The sequence below is a fragment of the Pseudochaenichthys georgianus genome, chromosome 14 (genome assembly GCF_902827115.2).
Source record: "Pseudochaenichthys georgianus chromosome 14, fPseGeo1.2, whole genome shotgun sequence".
NCBI lineage: Eukaryota > Metazoa > Chordata > Actinopteri > Perciformes > Channichthyidae > Pseudochaenichthys > Pseudochaenichthys georgianus.
The window spans coordinates 12,233,127-12,259,544 of record NC_047516.1 but is presented as its reverse complement, the minus strand read 5'-3'; the positions used below and the strand labels follow the sequence as shown (position 1 = coordinate 12,259,544).

General features: G+C 40.0%; 1 protein-coding gene across 1 annotated transcript in view; it reads left to right on the top strand.

Moving 5' to 3' along the window:
* Positions 1-26,418, top strand: part of LOC117458943 (gamma-aminobutyric acid receptor subunit beta-2) — a 56,484-nt gene that overhangs the window by 15,950 nt on the left and 14,116 nt on the right. The window contains exons 4-5 of the mRNA XM_034099693.2: positions 4,177-4,397; positions 16,267-16,349. Of these exons, the coding sequence (XP_033955584.1) occupies positions 4,177-4,397; positions 16,267-16,349 (304 nt within the window). The remainder of the gene's footprint in view (positions 1-4,176; positions 4,398-16,266; positions 16,350-26,418) is intronic.

Sequence of the window (26,418 nt, the reverse complement as noted above, 5' to 3'; positions counted from 1 at the left end):
CAAGCATATACTGTACTGTAGCATTGTCTGAAAACTGTCTGAGAAAACTGCCCACACAGAGACTTTGGCTGTAAGATGTGCCCTTACAGTAACTTGTTACTTTTGGAAAACATCTTCTGGATGACATCTTCTGGATGGCATCTTCTGGATGGCATCTTCTGGATGGCACTATAGTGGGTGTAGGCAGGGCCTTGTCACAGATGATGTGTTTAATTAAGAAACACAGAGCTCCAAGGAGGGACATCATTCTTTTGTGCCACACTGATTATGTGATCACCCTTTGTCCCCTTAAGTTCCAGTTTACCCATTCACATAATGTATACTTGATACATCTAACTGTTGCTGGCCATTGCTGCATGGCAAGCGGAAATGTACAACTCACCAGCTCAGATTGTACCTGCTATTTGTTTAGGCTATATGCCCAACAGAGCAGTGCTAGACAGCCTAAAGGAGGGTTTATTCGTTTTTTTCTATTTCTGTTCCACAATCTGAAAATGTACGATTCTCCAACCAATTTAAATAACAATAACAGGCTCACATTCGACCCAAACTGCTTTCATATCAGGAGTGACCCTGGTCATTATGACTAATTGAGGCTTTTCAGCCGTTTGAGGTTTGGGGTAAGATGGCTCGAAGAGTAGTGGCTTCGAGTGAGAGAAAAGAAAGATCATGTTGTATTGTCCTTTCCTTGACAGCACAGCAAGTTCCGCTCCCATACATCTAACATCATTCTTCCTGCATCACTTTTTGTCTCCTTTTCTCCCTCTCTCTCTAATATAGTTTATGTACTGATGCTCATTATGACTGCTGTTATGACAGCCTCCCTTAGTCCGTTGTAGTTATTCTGGTGATGTACAACCTCCTCCTCCCACAGAGAGACAGAGAGAGAGAGAGAGAGTGGCACACTGGACCGTAGCTGTCTCTGACGATAGCTGGATGTTCACATTAAACTGGCCACAGTGGCACCTCCACAGTGGCTGCTCAACAAAGCAAACCACAACTCCCACAAGTAGATAGGCCTCCAATAACAGGCTCTCAAGGATGACAATGGAAATATCCACTCTTTGATAATCAGCCGCCCGTCATACAGCACCTTCTTATTCCTTCATGGCTGTCACTTTATTTTGTATATCTCACAGCTACCTAAGATTCTAAAAGTGAGCTCTGTGGTAAGGGAGAGTTGTGCGTGTGCCAGAATCGCTGATGGCTTTTTGCAAATGAGGCCTATTATGGGGCTGGCAAGTGATGTCACACAAGATCAGGGCCCATGTTATGATATCCCTGCCACTATATACTGCAAAGGACTTACTGCGATATTACATATTCCATCCACAGTGCCAGGTTCAAATCACAGCAGCTTTGTCTTATAGCATCCCTGTTCTAACCTATAGCTGTGATACTCATATTGTTAAAATGTCAAGTGCAAGTACAAATATAAGTGCTTCACACCATACAAATAAATAAAGGCTCTTATGGGTGTTTGAAAAATATATACATTTAATTAAAAGTTAATCAGGCCTATAAGTTGTCACGATTACTGTCATGCTCATCTGACAGAAATCATAAGATGCAGCAGTAGAGCAACACAATGGACAGCTGATGCAGCTGTGCCACGAGTCATATATATTTGATGGCTTTAAAATGACGACTCCGAGGAAAGGATGCCTCATCTAATTAAATGCCTCGACTCTTATCTCCTTGTGTCTCTTCCTTGCCTCCTCTATTCCCATTTCCTGTCAGCGTGACTAAAAGGAAAGGAGGCGAGGATGTACACACTGGGTAATAGGAAAGGCCTTGACGCCTCTCTAATGTTTCATACAGCACAGTAAATGCTCCTGTTTGATGGTGTGTATTGATGAGTGCAGCGATGGTAGTTTAGGAGGTCCACATGGAAACAAGCATCTCTTCAGCTTAATGTGCTGCCGTGCAACGCATGCCTGAGAGAGCGGAGTGTGGGCTGTTACATAACCATCGACCAGGGATGGAAGTGTTTGGAGGGCAGCACGTGAGCCAAGGATTCGCAAATGCAAAGCCTAGAACAGATATATACGATTCTAAAGCTACATATTTTATAAATGACAATAAATATCACTGACAAGATTGTTGCATTTCCATGTAAAGAAAATGCTTTATTTTTGTGTCAATAATCCAATCCTCATTAAGCCTCTATTTACCCCTCCAAATGTTGTTAAAAGCAATTGCTTTTAGTGTTTTTCTTATTTATTGTTTTTAGGCTATAGATGAACTGAAATGGGTTATTTTCATTCCAAGTGTAAAGCTGAACGCCAGAATTTCCCCTATATTATTCATGTTTCGTGAAAAAAAATTTAATTCTTAAACTTTATTCGTCAGCACCCAGAGCCAAATAAGGTAGCAACGACGACAACAACAACAACAACAACAACAACAACAACAACAACAACATGACAACATGACAACACCTATTTAAGTCAAACAAGGGTTGTGCTGAGAAAAGCTGCTCGTGTTTTCCTGACTCCATCCAGTCAATATCCAACCCTGCGGTTCCTAAGGTGCTGTGGGATGTCAGATCTGTAGCCGACGGGCATATTCAAAATTGCATGTTCAGCCTCTTTGCAGGAAGTGGATGTGCCAGTCATGAAAAAAAGTTCCCTGCGACAGCAAGTTTATTTAACTTAGTTGTTCATGGATGATTGGTAGGCTTCTAACCTCAGTAAGCAATATGAGCATCTGACTGCTGGCTTGGCTGTTTTATCGTGTCCTAGATTCAGCACAACAGAATTCTACTGCAAGTTTTCAAACATCCTCTGTTTGTTAAGACATGTATTAACCTTTTGCAAGTGTATTCAGTTTTGTTTATGTGGCATCATGAGTATCTGAATGATCTGCATCCTGGGTGTTTCTTACCATAATGTGTATATATTCTCTACGTCAAACATGCACTTCCTTTCCTTTTTTTATTTTCTTTAACATTTGCCTGGCTGTTTCATTCAATATTTGCTATTTAGTAGTATTCCTTTTTCTCTTTTTGCTGGCACAGTGTTACATCAGTTGCCACTTTCCCTCTACCAACTGTTCATTAAAAGGTGGAATGAAACCATAAGCAGGAATATGCATTGTCACCTGCATGCAACCGTAACACTTGAGGTATGAATGATATTGAAAACATTGCTTAAACCACAACAAGGGGTGCACAGAGTACCTCCAAATGAAAAAGAAATGCCGTTTGTGTAACACTTTTGCACACACAAGCATTCTCTTCCTCCTATCCATGCATATGATGAAGACAAACAAGCATATTATATCCAACACACTCTGATGACTGCCTCTTCTATGTAAAGCAGACACATACCATCCCTCAAAGGCTATGTGCTGTCTGTGCACGGTGATGTGATGTGAGAGGACGAACAGTAGAAAATGGTTGAATATGTTATGCAAGTACAACATCGTGAGCTCATTTCACAAGCAATACTTAATCCCGGGAAGACAGCTACTGTCAAAGCAAATGGAGCATATAGGATATATTTTGAGGTTGCTTGGAGGTTATTTTAATTTGTCTGGAACATGTGGTCTCTTTCTCTCTCTTCTCTGCTTATACACAGTACACACACAAACCTAACAAGCGAGCCACACATAATTGTATCATATATTAACAGACCCTAACACACACACACACACACACACACACACACACACACACACACACACACACACACACACACACACACACACACACACACACACACACACACACACACACACACACACACACACACACACACACACACACACACACACACACACACACACAAAATCCTATCCATCTGTCTCTTTTTGCCTCCCTGACACAGACACACTCTTTCACACTTTCTGTCTAAACCTCATGTTTCTATGAAATTAAGGAATTCCCCATTGCTTTGTACTAAGAGTGTTATTTGGCCGCCTGTACCCCTACTGTTCCATTTGCTTTTAAGTGAACTTCATCCAATATTGAAGCCAATCCCGGTCTAATCTGAGAGTTTGCAGTGGAAAAGTACTACAGAGCAGCTGTTCAAAATGCTTCCTTTTTTCAAATAACCATGTCTTCTCCCTTTGTATCCCTCCCCCCCACACCAATTCTGTCTCCTTCCCCTCTGGCTCCTCCCCCCCCCCCTTCCGCTTGCTGTCCTCCTTTGCTCCCTCTCTGTGCACTTTCAGGACTACACATTGACGATGTACTTCCAGCAGGCCTGGCGAGACAAACGGCTGTCCTACTCTGAGATCCCTCTCAACCTGACCTTAGATAACCGGGTGGCTGACCAGCTCTGGGTCCCCGACACCTATTTCCTCAACGACAAAAAATCGTTTGTCCACGGTGTCACGGTGAAAAATAGAATGATCCGTCTGCACCCGGATGGTACCGTTCTGTACGGTCTAAGGTGAGGGTTTAATTACTAAAATATCTTTGCAGAACAAGAAGTACACATATTATCTCCCACACACTCTTCACGGCACACATTTTAGTATTTTAGCATTTAGCTCAGTCCGTAATTAGCTCATTAGAGCCAGATGAAGCAAACTACTGTCGTGAGGTGCAATATTGCCTCTGGGAAAAATTCATGATGTTCGTGACCTACTTGTGTCCTTATTTACAGGACACACCACCAAAGGCTTCTGTAACACTATATTGCACTGTTTTATGCCCCATTTACATCACCAACAAAACTCTAGAAAAAGCACAATGTTCAAACTACAACATACGTATTTGATCTGTAAATTGCATTTCATGTGTTCAATACATTATTTTATATTTTGTTGGCTTCATGATTATGCCCTCATTATAAAGTTCCAATGGTTTAATTATCTAGACTCTCAGAAGGAGAACTAATCTTGATACAAGTTACAACCAATCAATTCACTTGCATAAAGAACCCACTCATTATTCTATAACAGGCAGACAAACAAACTGACTAACAACGACACAACAGCCTGCTCTATAAGGGCCACAGACTCAAAATAACAACTCAGATGTCTGCCAATGTTTCTTTCTCATGTTATAAACACATGTCTTGATTTGCAGCATGGTTTATTGAAATGATGACAAATAAATAATTAACATTTACCAGGGAACATTTCACTGGTACTATAATGTCAATTGGCAGGTTAGGCTGGTCAACTATAACATATTAGATAACTCAAATAAATGACGGCAAATGTCATTATCGTCGGTTTAGACGAGTCACTTTTTGATACCACTGATTATAATTCACTTTCTGGCCTTGGCTTGTAAGCAATACAGCTTCCAGCTCGAGTTTATCTTTCTCCGTGTCCCTGTCATTGCTCAATCATATGCACTGACATGCAGTTTCAGAGGCTGAGAAAAACAATATTTTTTGATATACCGTAAACCGTAAAAGTTTGATTGCAAAACACGGTCCTCATTTCTGACTTTGATTGAGCTTTGAATGAAATATTGTCAGATGAGTGACACATCCATTCATCTTAGTCATGTTTCCTACACGAGAACAATTGAGGAACTTAGTCTGATGGATGAGTGTCTCAGACAAAGATACCAAGTGTGTTGACAGATTGAGTTACAAAGACTGGAGTATTATTTATAATAAACATTGGGTTTTACTTCTAAATATTCTTTGGGGAAGCCATTTTAGATGTTTTGTTGAATATTGCCCTAAGTTTAGACTTTTGCATGTTTAATAATGTTATGACATGTCCACATTGTGTCAGGTTGCCAGAAACAAATCCCCTACTGCACAATATTAATTTATTGATCCATTCCACTGAGTATCAAACTCTCAAAGTTAACACGATGACAGTGCACTTCTCACCCCTCATACATATCGTATCATCAGTTAATTTTTGCTAATTGTCCTCTGATGCCCAAACTATAAAAAGTTATTGAAAATCATGGCAGCACTACTGCGGGAGAGTAAAACCAAATATTTAGAGAGACACTGAGCCAAAGAAGGAGAGAGAGGGGTGTTAAGGAGAGCATTAGAAAATAAATCTTGTCAGTATTGCTCTCTTTGGTCTACTTCATCAATGTTGTCTGTTCTCATTATTCACTCAATGCCCTGTTGCAGTATTCAGCATGTTGTAATTTGTTCAGGTTCCTAACATTACTTCTGTCTTACTTCCTTCATTTCAACCGAAGAAACATTTCTGCCAAGGTTGGTTGGAAGAAATTAGTTACAGTCCAAACTGTTTTCCACTCACAACGAAGTGGAAATAGTTGTAGAGTGTCACAGCAAGAGTTGAGGAGAAGGACAGGAGAAGGAAGAGCAATCAGATTCTTAAGACATGGAGAATCACAAAAGATAAAGAAAGAGACAAGTATAAAGGAGAGGAAAACACTATTGCACAAAATCGTACGGGTAGCTACTTGCCATTTACACTTGACATATTAGCTAAATCCAAAAAGAGAAAGAAAATAACATTTCAGTATGATGCTTAATACATTCCTGAATGTACCCACTTGAGGACTGTTTGCTTAACTTGAACATTGGATCCAATTGTACTGAAGCATTCATGAAGGCAAAGTGAATTGTAAACTATTTTTTAAGCATATATTTGTACGCTCTGATACATGTATTGCCTTCATTTCAACCATACATTGCCAGGTAAAACCAGATCTTCCTGGCAAACTAACAGTGACATAACCATTCTTCCTCGATTTGTTAATTTCTTTGTGGGTAAATCGAATTTAAATCCTGACACCCTGGACATCTTGTACTCTTATTACTGGCAGTCCCTTAGGAAATCAATTATGCTTAATATTAAAGCAACTTCTGCTTGCAGTGTTCCTCTCTTATGTAAGGCACTGTGTTCATCGCCTGGAACATCAAGAGCAGACAAAAGCATACAGAAGAAAGCTAGAGGGATTGTGAGTGCTCGATTATGCTGCGATACAGCTTACAAATCCTCCCGGTGTCGGGCTATTTGAGTTAAAATGTTATAGCCTACAGTATCAACTCAACCACTCGTTACAATGTGCACATAGAAAACCCCAAATCACTTGGAATATGGGGTTTTACATTTCCCATGCAAAGTCAGTGCAACTATTATTTTGTATGAAGTGGGATTAGATTGAAACTGGGAGAATAAATCCATTGCCCAGGACACTTGGTATCATGAAAGTAGGATGGCTAGATTTCTCCAAATCCTTAATTGGGTCATGGGATCTTGCACAAGTCATTGAGTGCACACAAATCCATGCAGCACACGCAGATACAGAGTAGTACTGTCCCCTGGAAGCTTAATACAAATCATGTGGTTATTTAATTTATTATGCCAATAAATTAGAATAGAATACATGAAACTGTAATGGTCTCTGAGATGAAAATTGGCTTATTGCGGAGTCCAATAGCAAAACAATACACCAAAGAAAGTCAAATATGAATGATAATAGGGGTTATGTAATTTATAATGCACATACTTTGACAAAATAAGCACACAAATATATATAACATATCTGTATTAATACAAGTATTCAGATGGCAACTCACCAGGACATCAGTGTTTTGTTCTGAACATTATTGGAAGGTTTGACGTTTTGGGAAATAAACTTAATTTCTTTCTAGAATCTTCCTAACATGTTGATGCCTGCCATGTCTCTGCATCTGAGCTATAGCCTTTCAAATATCAGGCAGAGGTAAAAAGCATAGCAAAGGAAAAAATACACCCAACAACAAGAACTCATAAGCTCACAATAAGTACCGTCTTGTTTGTTTGGTCCATACACAAAGGAATTGTAAAAACATAAATGTGTGGTTGTATGACTTATTTCTAGATAAATAAAAGCTCCTCATTATCTTCAAGAATAGCTGTGGGAAACATTCTGTGAAATCATTCAATTGAAACAAGCAGAGTTGGTAGACATAAACTACTTATAACTAGCCTCTCTAATGACAGTCTAATCATATTCCCAACTAGTTCAAACTCACTTCAAATCACTCAAATCAGTATTTTTAACATTTTTACTTTCATAAAGGGTATTTATAGATGTTTTCCATTGCCTGTAGGAATCATATAAGTTTCATTCAAAGACACAAAGGATGCTGCCAACCAAAGCTGCATTATTTGAGGTAATGACAGCACTCAGAGAGCACTTATCCTCCAGAGCCAGCTGGTTCCCACCTACAGCCTACTAAGAAAAAACATAGGGAGTAGCTTGGCCACAGAACCAAATCACTTGGATGCTGGAACAAGAATAACATATTCATAAAAAATCAATGCTACTTAATGTTGGAAGGCAACATATTATGTTTGGCATTTACTGTAAATGTCAACCCTAAATGAATTATTACATTACGATATTACTTGTCTAGGCTTATGCCAATGTATCTCCTGGATTGTCAGAACAGCTTTTTGCTCGTGCACTCTTAATGCGCACACACTAGTCAATTCACCAAAGAGTATTCATGCCTATCCTGCAGCAATCACCCTGATAAAGAACAAAGGCAAGGACCCCCTTTAGATGTCAGGCCTACCATGCCTCAGTAATACAAAGAGGCCCTTTGGATGCTTGTTATGATGAACTTGTGTCCTTATACTCCCTAAAGCAAGTTTTCTGTATTTCTTCTCAGGTTAAACAAAGTCTTTGAAATTGTGGATTTAGTTTTGAAGATCAATGTGAAGGTGTTATACGTTTTGTACAAAAAGAACATTAGTTTTCAGGCCAACAGATATTTGCAAATGAATGCATATTTAAGCCCACAAAAAGCGTTGGTGCTTTTCGCCTTTGGGCCACCATAATGAAACCCTGGGATGAATTGACAAATACAGTTAGTATGTGTGTGTGGATATTCATCAGCTGTTTGTACATTTTGGGTGTGTGGCTTTCTCTATTATCAGCATCTACTCACTGCATCCAATTACATTTCCAATAAAGAGTTCCAATGAGAAGATTCTGCTCCTCAACAATGCATTTTGCTTGTTGTGTTTACAGATAATGTGGCCACCATTTCCTCATTAGAGTCTGTATATTGCATTTCTGTAACAAATTAACCATTAGCCATTAACAACACTTTAAGCCAAAGGTCAGAAGACTTGATCGTAGTTACACAACTTTTCTTTTTCAATACAATACAATACAATACAACTTTATTTATAAAGCACTTTAAACCTCCAGACCAAAGTGCTGTACAGGCAAATAGATAAAACACAGCTCAGCTCACACACCATAAAACAAGTACAAGTAAAAACAAAAAACAATTTAAATGCAAAAAAGCAACACTCTAAAAGATGTTGAAACGCCAAATGTTAAAACGCTAAGGAGAAGAGGTGGGTTTTAAGAAGCGATTTAAAAGCAGGCAGTGTGGAGGCCTGTCTGATCTCCAGGGGCAGAGCGTTCCACAGTTTGGGAGCCGCTACAGAGAAGCAACGGTCCCCTCTGAGCTTTGACCTGGTTTTAGGCACCTTCAGGAGCAGTTGGTCCGCTGACCTGAGAGGGCGGTTCGGCGTGTAGTGCTGTAGCAGCTCAGCAAGGTATGGTGGGGTCATGCCATTTAGGGATTTAAAAGTAAATAAAAGAATTTTAAAATGGATCCTAAAATAAATTGTCAGCCAGTGGAGAGAAGCTAAAACAGGGGAAATGTGGTCAAACTTCCGTGTGCCAGTTAAGAGCCTTGCTGCAGCATTTTGCACCCGCTGCAGTCGTGCGAGCGAGGACCCACTGACCCCCATGTAGAGAGAGTTACAGTAGTCCAGCCGGGTGGTGACAAAGGCATAGATTACTGTCTCAAACTGCTGTCTGGGGAGAAAAGGTTTTACTTTGGCTAGCTGCCTCATGTGATAAAAGCTCGTTTTTACCACCGACTTAATCTGACTCTCAAGTTTGAGTTCACGGTCCATTTTAATACCAAGGTTCGTAACGGTGGGCTTGGTATACGGATTCAAGGGACCCAGGTCTACAGAAGTGGTGTCAGTGGTGCTACCAAAAACCATTACTTCTGTTTTTCCTTCATTTAGTTTAAGGAAATTGCACGCCATCCAGGCCTTTATGTCATCTAGGCACTTTAGCAGTGGGCTAATTAGGTAACCCTCCTTCTTTGTTAGAGGGACGTAAATCTGGCTATCGTCAGCATAGCAGTGGAATGCGATGCCGTGCTTTCTAAAAATGGACCCAAGAGGGAGCAAATAGAGGGAGAATAGCAGGGGGCCTAATACTGAGCCCTGTGGGACCACATACAGGAGTGGAGCAGAGGATGACTCGGAGTCACCAAGGCTGACAGAGAAGGTTCTGTCCTTCAAATATGACCTGAACCATTCATGGGCTTTTCCCTCAATGCCCACCCACTTCTCCAAGCGGGAGATCAGGATGTCATGGTCGACTGTATCGAAAGCAGCAGTCAAGTCAATAAGCAGGAGCACAACGCAGTCCCCAGAGTCAGTAGATACAAGGATGTCATTAAAGACTCTTAAAAGCGCTGTTTCAGTGCTGTGCATAGTTTTAAAACCGGATTGGAAAACCTCCAGTATGTTGTTCTCTTCCAGAAAAAACATAATTTGACTGTAGACAATCTTCTCCAGGATCTTTGACATAAAAGGCATTTTGGAAATGGGCCTAAAATTAGCCAGAACTGTGGGATCCAGGCTGGGTTTTTTAATACGAGGTTGCACTACTGCATGCTTCAGGTTTTCGGGGACCTTCCCTGAGAGCAGGCTGCTGTTTAAAACTGCCAGCACAGATGGTCCAACAGTGGGGAAAACCTCTTTAAAAAGTCGAGGCGCGACAGGGTCATTTGGAGAACCAGAGGGCTTTAACTTGGAGACAATCTCCTGTACAAAAGACAGAGCTACATGCTCAAACTGATTAAAGACAGCAGAACACGGTGCAGGAACTGAGGGGTCAATTGCAGGAGCAGAGATTTGAGCTCGAGTGGAGTTTACCTTATTAATGAAAAAGTGAAGAAAATCTTCACAGACCGCGGTAGAGGTCTCCATAGAGCTATTCTGGGGGGCATTAAGGACCAAATCAATAGTCTGGAACATACTAACTTTATAATATTGGACAAAACATAATTATAGCATCAACGTCTCATTATCAAAACTCTTCTGAAAGAATGTGATTTTTTAAAGTTGTAATTCAACAATCAGTAGGTCCAGTCTGGAAAAATGTCATCTAAGTAACATTGGTTATGTGATTCCATTGGAAAATATGACTGGTAAATAATAGCTATTGGTAGAAGTATAGGTTAAAACTCACAGTGCGTCAAACATGTACAGGTCAGGAAAAACAAAACAAATAACAGTTGCAATTAATGCTATAGACTGGGTTGGGGATTAATAGATAGCTTTAAACATAACTAAATATATAAGCTACTATTACTGAGTGAACATTAAGTAATTTAGTCTAAGGTTACTCTTTTAGTACAGTACTTGGATAAAACTGGGTACTTATTTAGTTTCAAGCATCTGCTCCGAGGATGTGACCAACAGTCAACACATTCACTTGGCCTGAATCCTAATGACTGTTGGAAACCCTCAAGGCTACTTGGCCATGATTTGACCTCACAAGTTTGATACATCCTGGAAGACAGTCTTTGAGCACAATCTGGTAAATATGGAGGGTCACTGCAGGTGATGCAACATATGGGGCTCAGTCGGTACGGCTGGCAGTGTCCTCAGGCAGGAACTCGACACCCAAGGACTACACTACAGACAGAGCGAGAAATGTGGCTGTGCATCATTTAGTGAATGGGATAAGTTGGAAAGTATGTGAGGGTAAATGCTTGAGAATGCTTGAGCTTCAATCAGGCACTTACACAAACAACACATCCACAGAGTGACAGCAACAATCACAGGAACGTAATTGCACACACAAACATACACAACTTTAACCTTTCCCACACTGTCTTTGTAAAGACATCCTGGGTCTTTTGCTCTCAGTTCTACACCGCTGACTCCATCTTGACACAGAGATCAGAAAGTTGCCAGAAAGTAACCGGCAATTTACTCCTTGGTTAAACACTTTGAAGCCACAGCCCCATCACCAGCAGAAAATCCATCAGAGAGAAAATAAATGCTGACAAAGACAGGGGACAAGAAAGAAAAGGGGAATCCATCTCAAACTACCTTCCCGTCTGACTTTGGTGGGTGGAAACCCCTGAGGTGTGTAATATGAAGCAGCATGTTAATACTAGAACTCTTTCCTTTGAACTTCTTTATTGCTTTTAAAAGGCTCTGTTATGATAGTTCCTTCGCTGTGCTGCCTGACACCCTCTATCCTCAAATGTTCTCTCATCTCCTCTTTTCCCCTTATTTCACTCCTGTGGTCTATTTTACCTTGCCTCCTTCATTTAATCTGATCCACAATTCCTCATACTTAACAACTAAGTAAGCTGTTTTTCAGTGGAAATAGCAAAACAGTAACTGATGGTGGTAGGAGAAGCAAACATTTGTTGAAGTTATTTCTACTAAATGTAAACATAAACACTTTGAACACAGTTAACTGTAAGTGGTTGCTTGCTAGAAAAACATTACAAGTGTTTCAATGACTAATACGCCTAAAAACATATTTTCCTATTTAGGAGCTTTAATGGTCGCCCACTGAATGTTCCCAACATTTAATTTACATGTATAGCTTTTCCTCTCCTTAAGCAACACTAGCCAAAGCAATGATGTGAAACAGTTAAAACAGCATTTATGTAACCACATTGCAAACCCAGGTTAATAATATAACTCAACTTAATCAAATCAATAAAGTAGGTGTTATATATTAGTCAATAAACTATAGACAAATCTAAATTCAGATGCAGATGTCAGGTTTTCTGTTTATATGTAGATATTGAGTTGTGTGGGAGAAAACTATTTTATTTGCTTTTTCATCTTGCATATTTTTCAAACTGCAATCAAAACCACATCATTTATTTATCTATAAGCTGGTTTTGGATCATCTCCTTTTCCAACCCCATCACAAAGCAAGCACAATGTTGATTTTGTCTAGTTCACCCCAAACAATTCACCCCCATGTCAGCTAAAGATTGATGCAATTAAACATCATGTCATGATCTTGTTTTCAAGTGAATTTGAACATTTGATATGTGCATATACACAAGTTGTATTTAAGACAACACGACAATATGCTCAACATCAACACGGGAGCACAAGATCCAACCATCTTTGGTTATTTGTTTAGCTCTCTTTGGAAAACTAAATCCTCCAGCTTAATTTGTGAAGAAAGCATATACAGACAGTCCTTGAAAGTCAGAAGATATCAAACATTTCTGTTGATGAAAACGTCTCTGTGTGGTTCCAATTGTTTGCCATACGGTGCCTGAGGTGAGCTCAGTTGGTCAGATTTACAGAGAGAATGGGATGCCTATAGAAAACTGACCACAGCAGCTTTGTCAAAATAAAGCTGCATCATCATGCAGAAAGTTTGCTAAAGACATTTTGTCTCATGAACAATGGCATGAAGCTTTGATTGCTTTGATTTCAAGATGCAAAAGATGGACTTTCCAGCTGCTGTTGTTCTGAATGAGAGAATAGTAGGAGGAAGAAAGAGAGCACGAGGGAATAGAGACACACTAGGGTGATTATCTCTGCTGTGTAACGCAGAGGATTGGACTTGAGATGAGCCTCTCTTCTGGAACAAATGTATCTATGGTGTCAGGTGTGCCTAGACGATTACCCACCATGCTGTGCTGCTCTGTGGCAACTCCCTCCGTGGGAGTCAAGTTCTCACACAAGACCAGAGCCAGGGAAAGAATGGCAGCCCATTACTCAGAGCCACCTGCTTATGTTTCCTTCACAAAGTCTGATGGATAACGTCACCTTATCTATTGACTCATGGTTGGCTGATGTTATTATCCCTTACTATCCATCCCTGTCTTTTTGTTTGGATAGAGATTGTGCCTCACTCCTATTACGCAGACATGCATTGACAAGACAACTATAGTTCCTTGGCCAATACTGTTATAAAAGTACTTCAAACCGGAGAGACGTGATGTAAGAATTACATATTTATTGTTTACACGTCATATGAATGAAATGATTGCCATGATAATACAACAGGAGAATGGAATGGTGTTTGGCGATTAGGCCCCGGTTTGCAGGATAATCATTCAGGAGGGAAAGAACCGCTCCGATGAAATCCCCGGGGTCTAGACACTGGTGGTGGTGATGAGTAGGTGAGACCGGTCTGAAGAAGGAAGGTTTAGCTTTGTCCTGAAGGAGACGGTAGGCGAGAGGGGTGGAGGCGGGTTGCGTGTGATCATCTGCAATGACAACTGACAGGGAGGAAGAGCAGGCATTTAAGAAATTTAGCATGTGCAGCTATTGGCTGCTGAGGGGTGACGCCCTCGTATTTAATGAGGGGGGAAGGGAGCCATAGAGTGACGTGTAAGTGACTCGTGTTAGGTCTTCCTTATTGAACTTGCGCTAAAGCTTTCATTTACCTTCCAAAAACATTTATTTTTTAACAGTAGATTCCAATTATAAACATTGGTCCCATTAATAATCCACATTTAAATGGCCATGTTTCATGTACAGTTTATTTTTTACAGTCCACGTTTTGTTAGAATCACTGTCAAGGATTTGGGGGAAAAGGTAGGACCCAAATGCAGACTACAAAAAGGTAAAGGTTATAAACAAAAGCGAGCTGAAAAACAAAAAACATGGCATGAATCAGAAACATTGATAGTACAAGGTAGCAAGAATACACAACACTGACCGTGACCAACATGGAGAGAGACAAACAATGAACCGACATGGAACACAGGGGAAGACTAGACTAAATACACAGAAGGGTAATCACAGGACAAGACACAGCTGGGCAGGGGAGGGAGAAACACAAGGGCAACAGGTGAACACAATGAGACAATCAGACACACCAGGGAAACTAACGACAGGGAGGAGGACCAGACAAAACACAAGGAGGAAGACAAAACACCAAATGAACAGACTTACAAAACCCATAACCAGACAGACAACACTAAAACCGTGACATAAACCTGGCAGTGTGACACATTTCTGGTTTAAAATGCGTTTCCAGCTAGAATTCAAGTAGAATTATGAAGAATGTAGTATTAACTTGTGTTCTCTTTGTCAACTCGCAGCTATGTTTGAAGCAGCTCAGTGTCAAATAATTCAAACATGTTGAAAGTATTCCTATCAATTTGTGACATTTTATGGAGTTGGCTCATTAGGCTGCTGCTCATGAAGATAGAAACTCACAGTCTGAGGTCAACTTGGTCTTTGTTCAACCAAAGAAGGAAGAAGAAAATACAAATAATAAATACTCAACAGAACAATTGTTAATAAATCACCACTGAGGTTCCTAGTATGCAATAAGAAGTAATCACTGACTGTACTGAAGTGGAGTTCACCATAGCTGAGATGATGACATGTTTTTGTGTCAAAATTGGATTCTGTCAGCACCTATTATCCTCTTCCCTCTCATGTGACAATTCAGGGGTTAAGAACTTAAAACATGAAAAGCACTTTGATTCTAAGTGGAGACAAACATAAAAGGTCCTCCCACGATCTCTTTTATCCTTGTTTATTTATACAAATTTTCGCACTTAACAAAAATGTTCACAAAGCAAAGCACTGTCAGTCAAATGAACAGAGGGAGGGATGGACAACTGCGTTAAAACTTTACACAGACACAAAGCCTTGGAAATCACATACTTTATTGACATTTTGTTTGTGTTCACATCCTGCCAGTCACATTGTTTGTAACTGTTGTGTTCAGCAATAACAATATTCAAGTATGAAAACAATCTTAATTCCATTTAGTAGTATAGTATTTTACTCAAGCTATTTTATAGTATTTGGGATGTCATCAGTATGTTATACTCTGCCTTCATCCGACATATTCCATGACATGTAATAATAGTAGTACAACCAACACGACTGTTATCTCTGGCCTACTGCTGCCACCACTGCCCCGCAGAGTTTGATCCCCCCTGTGACTTATATCTCAGGTGGAGCCTGACAGAGGACCCATAGGATTATCCAAACAATGCTAAAACTGGGACATAAGGATTAGTTTTGGCCCTGTAATCCCCAGCGGACTTCCAACAACTGCTGCCACCACCTCCCAAATCCTCTGAGGCTCCTGCATTTACCTGTGCAGGGTTACAAAGATTTTGAGTTTAGTTACCTCTGGTTAAGTGGAAGATGAATACATATCAGTATTCTGTGAATTATGTTGAACTGTTCTCAAATTTGACCCTAAACATGTATAACATCTGATTCATGACACTCTACCTAAACCTCTAGTTTGGTGTCCATCAAATGTAACCACAATGCTTTGAATTGAACATACTCTGTGTTGTGTTTCAGGATCACTACCACCGCTGCCTGTATGATGGACCTGAGAAGGTATCCTCTGGATGAGCAAAACTGCACACTCGAGATAGAGAGTTGTGAGTAATTCCTCCCTTTATTCTTTAATTATTTACTTCCTTCATTAATTATTTTGTTTCTTGTCAGTGCTCTAAATCCCCTAACTGACTTAAGTGTCTGTACCCTTTCAAACAGTACATGGCATGGCCTTGGCTATGTTCAGTCAGCTGTCAGGAGCTATGTGTGACTGGGCACGCTGTACAATTTGTGCTCTACTGTAGTACAAGGATTTACTCAGAATTTTAATATTTTCAACATAACCCTTCCCATGCAATTTTAATGTATTTCCCTTGATAAAAGAAGAGACATTATTTCCTCTCTAAATACACCCTCAGCCGAGTTTGCTCTTCCAGGAATAAAAAATATCGCTTATTGCATACAAGTTGATTCCCAGAAGAAAGGTGTTTTTTACCTATTACTTTTATCCGGCACAGTTTTGCAGGCAAGAGTTTAGGTAAAATACTTGAATAAGCCATCTTGTACGCAAGATAGCACTCATCAAATGAGCTAATGGTCATAACTCAATAAGAGCCTTTAACCTCACTGGAGCAGCAAACTCCGTTGTGTAATGTGAACTGTCGTTGGTGCTGAAGTGATGAAGTAGAGCTATTGCTAATGCTGCACAGATCTGAACTCTGCAGCCGATTTTAAAACGTCAACAATGTATGAGCAGTACATCAGAAGAGGTGTCCTAGGGGTGGTGTGGCATCTCTACACCACCTACCATTTAACCAAAGCATTCTAGGTTTTAAGGTTTAAATGCACCCCAGGATTGTTGCTGTATCTCTGTGGTCTATTTCAATGTTCCATGCTAAAGTTGCAACTAAAATGGAAGGATGCTCTGTCTGTATGCATGTATGTCACTCCTTCGATTTTCTTTGCAACCATTAATCCGATCGACTTCACACTCAGAAAGTGTATTGCTGATGACCCCCGGGCAGTGCATTGTCCAGTGTGAAGTGGTTTGGATGAGCAGTTCTCATAGCTGCAAGCAGCAATACAAGAGGTCAAGCAATCGGCTGAACAGGCACTTCTGGTTTCATCAATTAGATAACAGAAAAGTTCATGTTTGTACTTTCATTTAAGATGTTTCTAATGGTATTATGAGTAAATCCTAAAATGGCAATTTCACTTTTATCAAATAAATGGTTGTTTTATGTGCTTTGCTTTATGCTGCAATGATTCCAAACACCTCCTTTGTTTCTGGCACATTAGAAAGGGATGGAAATAGTGTTGAGGATGACGAGGTGTATTCATCTACTGTCACAGGGGAAATAAATCAGCTAAACGTGCTCAAGCAAAGTCACAACAACTCAATTGGATAAAGTAAATGTATCTGAATGTAGCTTCCATGTAGAGATGGTTAAAGGGTGTTACACTCAAATGTGCAAGTGAGCTGGAAGACCTACAGCTGGTGCTGGTGTACAGAAGGAAATAGAGCGTAAGAAGTAGGCTATATTACACTTTTTTTAACTCATTAACGCACTATACAGTTGAACAATGACATTTATAAGAGGTCGTATAGTTCAAGTAGTGTGTTTCTATAACCAGAACCTGATTTAAAAATGGTGCCATTGTTGCCATGTATGTAATATATGTAGATCAAGGTTGGATGTAGACTTGGTGAAAAAGTGGATAATGATTGAACACGCAGGCACAGACCTCTCCCCAAATCCATAAGGATCCGCTGTGGGGCAGAGTACAAACAGTTGGCCAATAAACAAATATTTGGAATATGATATTATACTTTTTATCATCCAAATAACTAACTTTTCTATATGTTAATAACACCGTTCTTAGCCAGTAGTCTAGAGAAAACATGTGTGCCTCACAATTAGAAACTCCCATGATGCCCATAAGGTCACAGACTGGGCAGATATTAAATAAGAAGTGTAAGCAGGCTACTTGTCATCTGTAGTTTAACTTCCCACGGGGGTTAACAAAAAACAAAAAAATAATTGGGAACCTGGTATGCCTCTAGTAAAATAGTGTATAGCTTGCAACTCCAAATGTACCTCATACTGTGCAGTGTCCATTTAAAGTACTTGTTTGAACACTGTTCAGAGAATGATTGAACGCAAGTCTAGGGGAGAGAGAGAAACACTGGCTTTTCACAGATGAGTGTTCTTCACAACACAGCTAGTCATAAGCAGACCGAGCACACATCCTTCCGTTCTAATTTGGTGACACGCTTAAAGTTTAAAACTATTTTGCTGGGGAATAGTAAACTGAAGTTGTGTTTGTGTGTGTTGCTGTGTGTATACAGTATATGTGCGCACATCGCAGGCTCTTGACAATGTGATGTGCCTGTCAGATGAACATTTAAGATACAGTACACACACTCACACACACTCTTTTGTTTCATCTGAGTCCAGGGATTTGAAGGGCAGCAGTGTGAAGGGGAATTCTGCTGGTTTGGACAGTCTTAGATCTAGTGATGACTTGTATCATTGAGTTGGATGATTTATTTTCATGCAGCTGTGCTCTGCTCCTCCCTGAACTCTAGATTTTGATTCTCTAACTTGAGCTTCTGCCCCTCTCTGCACCACAACCTTCCTTATTTTCTTTAACACATTTTCCATAATAATGTCAGTATACATAGCAGTTATTTGGCTAGTTTCTAGTGAGGTTGATTGCCCAATGTCTCCTAATATCCTTGGTATTGAGCCAGTGAGTTATTAAATAAGCAGTGACAGGTTGAACACAACATCCAAAAACGTAATTCTTTCAGGCTTTCATGCCTTTTTGCTGACCTTTTCTCATTATTTTAGGAAAGGTTCAACTCCCTACCCAGGTACAAACATTCCATCAGGCAACAACAAGCTGTTTGAGTACAGTGATTGTAGCTACCATGTCAATTTCAATTGTGTAAGAACATTCATTCATCAGTTATCGTCATGAAGTTACCTTGCCAAAACAGTTCAATAGAATATCAATCATTTTTAAATTAGTCTTGTTTTCCAACTTACTCCTGTCTCTTGTTGAATAAAGGATATTTCAAGAAGTATTTCACTATTGTGGAAATTGGTAAAACAACTATACTAATCTTGGAGAAAACAGCATTTAGTGTATTTGTCCCATTGTAAACATGGTTCCATGTGAACAACTCTTTGAAATTCCCCCTTGGAACTGTACCAATTCATTGTAATTTATTGTTTTTCTGCAACTTCAGGAATTATGCTCTGTACTATACATTCATCATTGGTTGCATGTTTGAAATGAGTCAGAGGTTCAAACAGAAAGATTGGAAGGAAACATAGAAAAACCTCAGGCTTATAGTTGTGGATATGGAGAGATGTCAATTATTCATTCTGGAAAGCCCTGAGATTTTCCCATCCTGCCTGTGTCGAATGGTTGGCTGGATACACAACATGTTCACTTATATTTTAGTTTGCCAGTATTGTAAAATGAAAAACTAGATGGAAAGAGGACTCAAATATTTTGGATCAAGTAAAATACATGTTTGGCTACTTTAGATAAGTTTTACTCAAGTACGAGAACAATTAACTGATCAAAGAAGTACATATAAATACAAAATACGCTGAGTAAACATTATTGCTCGAAAATAAAGTGCTGTTTTGTAGCTGCCCACTGCTCCTAATACAATGTGTGCTGTGTGTTTTAATCCTTCATTTCCATTAGACGTGAACTAGAGGTTGACTGATCAAGGTGTTAAGTTAAGCAATAATGACACAACTCTAATAATGCACGTTCCATTATAATGTTTCATTGTTTGTGGTTACTGATGTGTAATGCTTTAAAATGAATCTATGCAGCATCATTAGTGATTATGTTGCATACAAGCCCATTACTCCTTTATAGACTATTTAAGCCCCATGATTCGGGTCAATTTCCCTGTTCTCGGGGTGGTGCATAAATCCAATAATTAATACAATTTATGGTTGTGGTGCCCAATTCCGACCCTGCTTATTGTTAGCCTTTTTTTCCCCCTCGAAATATTAAAAATACCTACTCTGCTTTGGTTTGAGTCTGGATGACTCCTTGTCATTGTATTATCCCAATGTTGTTGCTACTCAGCACATACTGAGGACTTCTGGTTGTACCTGTACAATGGCTTTGAATGGTCAACACAGAATACCGTTATATTAAAAGGTTTGCTCCACCTCATCTGTCCTGTCCACTGTTGTTCACTTCAACAGTATACACATTCAAATAATCCAATGTTCCCGTGTTAAATCCTACTTGGTAACAAGGCACAGAAGACTATGCATATTTTTCTTTCTGTAAACATCACTAACACTATCTATTTTATCATGGTCACTATAGTTATAGGACTTCATTGTAAAACACTTTACAGTTGCAGTCTTATTTTGTATATAATAATAATAATAATAATAATAATAATAATAATAATAATAATAATAATAATAATAATAGCTTGGATTTATATAGCGCCTTTCAAGGGACCCAAGGTCGCTTTACAAGTAATAGGGCAAAAACAAACATAACAAAACAAAAGTCAGACAGACAAAACAACAGATCGATTTAGGGGCCGAAAGCCTTGGCAAACAGATGGGACTTGAGGGCCCTTTTGAAGGCGTCGAGTGTGGGGATGTTGCGAATCTCCGCAGGGAGAGCGTTCCAGAGGGTGGGGGCAGCCACACTGAAGGCTCTGTCCCCGAAGGTTTGCAGTTTGGTGCGGGGGGTGGTAAGCAGGCCAGAGTCTGAGGACCGCAGGTTCCGGGGTGGGGCATGTGGGTGAAGGATGTCCGATAGGTACTGGGGGGCAAGGGCATGGAGGGACTTGTAGGTCAGGAGGAGGACTTTGTAGGATATGCGGGACTTGACCGGCAACCAGTGTAGGTGGATGAGGGTGGGAGTGATGTGCTGCCACGGCTTTGTGTGCGTGAGTACCCTAGCAGCACAGTTTTGGACATACTGGAGCCTGTCCGGGGTTTTGTTGGGAACCCCGAACAGGACACCATTGCAGTAGTCCAAGCGGGTGGTGACAAACGCATGCACTAGGGTTTCGGCAACCGACTCCGAGAGTGACGGTCGGAGTCTGGCAATGTTCCTTAGGTGGTAAAAGGCCGATTTAGTCACATATTTGACGTGGGAATGGAAGGAAAGGGTGGAGTCGAGGATGACACCCATGTTGCGGGCTTCAGGAGATGGGGAGATGGAGCAGCCGTCGACCTCGAGGACGAAGTCACCAACCTTCTGGAGCAGGGCCTTGGGTGCCACAACCATGAGCTCTGTTTTATTGCTGTTCAGCTTAAGATAGTTGGAAGACATCCATGTTTTGATGTCATGCAGGCAGTTGATGAGAGACTGAGGGGGGGGCTGGGAGGATGGAGTGGTGCTGAGATACAGTTGGGTATCATCAGCGTAGCAGTGGAAATTGAGTCGAGTTTACCTTACCTCATTGATATGAGGTAAGGTAAACCTTGCTTTATTACCACACTACCTCAGCCTCACCTTAAACAGCACCGGATAAGCGTCAGGTTTATTACCTCACGAGCCAAGCCCTATCATTCTGCATTTGTTTTTTTACTACAAGCTCAGCATCTTTATAATGCATGCGTAATCCAGGACTTCAACTAGCGTAGGAGGCTACCCAAGGTTTTACCTCAGTGCAAGGTCATATTTATTAGTAAAACAGGTTAAACCCCCTGGTGTTCTGGGTCACTGTTACAGTAATGCAGTTTACCATGCACAGTACTGCTGTGGAGTAGTCCTACCTTTACAGGAAGCTGATTCTAGTTAAACATGTCACATTGACTTCACAAGTAGAGCAGCTGCACTCCTTCTCAATAAATCATAACAACAGTAAGGGGACTGAATACTACACAGAAACCTTTTTGACCTGATTAGCGCCTTCAGCTTATATATTTTGTGTCAAGAGCTTTGGAAAATAATTCGATGAGTGAATATAATAACATATGTGCAGTCCCTGATACAATCATATATCCACACATGCATACATGCACATACAGAGAAAGTAAAACATTTACTGTTATTTTACATAGTTGCTGTGGCCTCCAAGTGAAATCTCTCATTTCATCACAGCATCTCTACCAAGTAATACGTTTATTTTCTACACCAGCGATCCACATCATATGGACAAAGCCACTTTCACAGTCTATCTCTCTCTCTGTCTTGCTCTCTTTGCCCATCAGAGCACATCCAATGTTTAGAAACTGCACACATCCTCCGCGCTGTGAATAGTTTTCTACACTCGGGCTTGCATGGCTTATTTATCTTATCTTATCTTTAGATGTTCTGTCCCTGTCATGCTGTCAGCTGCAGCTCGCTGTGTACTGCAAAAGTTTCGAAGACATTTTTAATTGGACACCAGGAATAACATTAAAGTCGCTTTGAACTGCGTGGAATAAAAAATTCATCTGAGACATATTTAAGAGAGGAGTAGCCTTCTCAGCTCTCAGGGGAGAGCTAGAGGCAGGGTTCAGAGTTCAGGGTTTGATTTGACGGTCCCATTTGTGTGTAAGTATGTTTTGATGTGTCCATGCAAGCACGTGCGTCTTTTTTTGTTTACATGTGTCTGCCTGTATCCTAGGACTAAACAATGTACATTTATTTTGCATTGAGTATTTCTTCCTAAAGACTCTGAAAAGAGCCAGGTTTCCTAAACCATACATTGTAAACACTACAGGTCTGGTTAGTTAGGTATAACTTTGTAGGGTCTGTTATTAATGACTATTTGATGAGTTTTTAACATTGACACACACTTCCCCATACTCCTTGTGTGTGTGACTAGTCTAAAGGTTTGTTGCATGGTGAAGCATCCGCAATACTCAATATTATTTATGGTGAGTAAATTAGCTTTCACATCTGCTATGACATCTATTGATTCTGGCTGTTCTACAGCTAGGGTCTTTAAACACTGTAAATCGTAAAAAAGCTATTCTCATAATAGATGTGAAGACAATCAGATAAAAGGATGTGTGTGATTGTTTAAAGTGCTGCTGTGCGAACCTTTAAAATGTATGTTTCAATTACATTTGTGTTGATTATAAACTCTAATGAATGTAAGTTTATAAATTGGATACATGATGTTTCATAGCACCATTTAGAAGTATAAAAACAACCTTTGTTACGTCTGATTATGTTTAGCCAAGAGCATCAAAGCCAGTGTTTTATCTCCCTCCAAAATCCGTCTTTGCCCATTAAAACAAATCAAGAGACATTATTTCATATAAAGGCCTGGAGTCAGATTCGGTCAGGGAGATATGCCAGTTTCCCAGTTTAAATAGCTTTAGTATTGTATTGCTATCTCCTCTGATGCTATCGTGGACAATTTCATTTATTATAAATATGTAAAATACACATTGTCACACCCATTTTATTTGAATTTATACTGAATGGGTGAGTTTGCTTATTATGCATTTGAAGAATCAATCAGCTAATTTCCTCTTTCCTTATTCCATTGTTTTTCGAAGACAAAGTTAATACATAATAGTAGACTAACTCTCTCGGGTGTAATGCATTGCAGATCTTCTTTTCTCTCTATTATCACTCACTCTAATGTATCACAGTTAATTTCATGCAATGGGAATCAGGACAAGATATCTGTGCCAAATACTGTGACATAATAACTTTAGTATGAGAGCGAGGTGACGCAAAATTGCCAAGTCAGCTTCAATCTCGTAGAAGCAATGGAGTTAAGTGGATTGGGTAAATGGACAATCAAACACATGAGGGCCTGATCAAATCATTGACTCTGATTTGTGTACAGTTTAGACAAAGGCATTCACTTCACCAAAAGTGTTTATACAAAGGATTGTAAACTTGTAATAGCCCCATTAAAATGTTACAATGTATTATACGACATGATACAAAAGTGTTAGATGGAACTAAGAGTGTACTGACAAATTTGCTTTGCTATGCTTTGTTTAAATTGCATCTCTTGAGGTGCCAGAGAATAGGCCATGACATTTATATTTTACATTTTCTTAGATATATCATAGGAAGAGTTGACATTTTGTCGTGAACTGGTACAAAGCATTAGGGTTCTATGTTTTTTACCTATGGCACTGAGGTTATGTTTGGTTTGGGTTGTTTGTCAATCTTTCAACAGGATTATGGAAAATAACTACTGGCCCAATGCTCATGAAACTCACTGGAAGGGGGTAGCATGGGTCTAGTAAGAACATTACATTTTGAGCAGATCTGAATCAACGCCAGATACAAACCTTTATTTGTACTTATGGAAACGTTATTGGTCTCACAGCAGGGGCTGATCTATGGAGGGTAAAGGGGGGAAGCTGCCCCCCCCCCACTGTAGAGCCTTTCCCCCCCAGCTGCCCCCCTAACTTTTGTGTCCCTAAACTGTACTTATAGAAACAAACCTACACTATGTCCACAAGCTTCTCAAGCAACGAAACAAGCAGTTCATTAATTAAAAGTGAATCCTTTTAAATATAATTGTTGGCCCGTTACAAATGTAGCTACGGCCCTGCATTAAACTGCAGAGCGGCGTTCACAGACCGTGGCTCACGTAGCTTCCACACGGCGGCATGCGTTGAAGCTTGCCGGCAGCCGTGTCTGAAGCTCGACTAACAGCCAATCACATGAATCTCCCACCCTGGACACACAAGCACGCGGTTTGATTGGCTCGAGCTTGTACTGGCATATGATTCGATTGACCCTGAAGGTGGATCAGCTTCCCCTGGGAGCATTTCCCCTTCCACTAGTTTTGTTTTTACTAAGAACGAGAGCTTGAAACAAAATATTAATAAGACGCTGCTGTTTGAATTGATAGCGTTTAACAGGCGGTCGCTGTTTGGGACGTTACGTTACACAATACTACAGCGCTAGCTGTAGTACTACAGCGCTAGCTGGGAGATCGATCACTTTATTTGCTAAACTATGCGGTACTATTAAATCCACGTAAATTACACATCACAGCAATGAGGTCAGATCAATTAAACCAGGATACATCTTTTACCATCAAACTGGATCTAAACACTGCTTGTGTGCATTTGATAAATACTTTCTGATTTAATATTTTTTATATGCTACTTATTAGCTACATGGCCCTAACGTGTAAAGTTATACAAGCATTTGTACCAGTGCTTTTCACAAGTAGACTCTTGCAGGCCAGAGTAGCTGGAGTGATTCAACAACAACAAAAAGACACATCTGAGAAGATATCAGGACGAACATAAAGAGGAAAAGAGAGTAAACTGAAGAGACCAGGAGGGTCAGAGCAGGAGAAAGCCAGGAGGAGATGAAGACATTAGTCAAGAAGAAGAAATGTATGTTAGGAATAAAGAGGAAGTGTCAGAAAGAGGGACAGAGGCAGGGATCATGAGGAAGATGAAACTCCAGCTGGACCACATGGTATGTTTTTATTCTCCTTGCATACATATTCCATTACAGCAGCACTATCTATTCTAGCGGCTCTTCGTATTGACACATATTTATTGAAATTATTTGCTGGGAGAGATGGGTGATGTGCTTTGTGTACTTAATAATAACTAAGTACTTTTACTGTACTTAGAGTAAACAGAATTATAGGGTATCATGAGTATTTTCTGCTGTTTTATACTATATTTTAGTTTATTTGTCTGAACACCTTGTTTCTCTTGTGCATTAAGAACTTGTGTTAGGCCCTATCACAAGTTAGGGCATGATTTAACAATAAATAGGTTATATATACATTATACAGTATAAAATACCACGTACTGTCCGCTCTCCAATGCCATTCTGGCATGACCTCTTGGCCCCCCCTTTGCCACCCCATGTAAATGTTCTAGAACCGCCACTGGTCTCACAGTACCCTTCTAGTTGGAAATGTGATTGTACTTTCCCTTACATTTTAAATATATATCTTGTGGTTGTCCCTGGTGGTGACACAGGTGGTAAGATTAGTGGGTCACCAATAAAAATGGTCTTTCATCCTCTGGGGACGATCCCCTGCGACTGAACACATTGACTAAAATTATAATTTAAAATCTCCAGTAGAGCAGGTTGTTCAGTCACGGTTTTATCACTTAAGGTATGTATCTAAAATTAAGTTATTTCTGCCTGCCCCTGACCTGACCTGCCTTTATTTCATCCCATCTCCACTAATATAATTTCCTGATACTCTGCACTTAGTAGAGG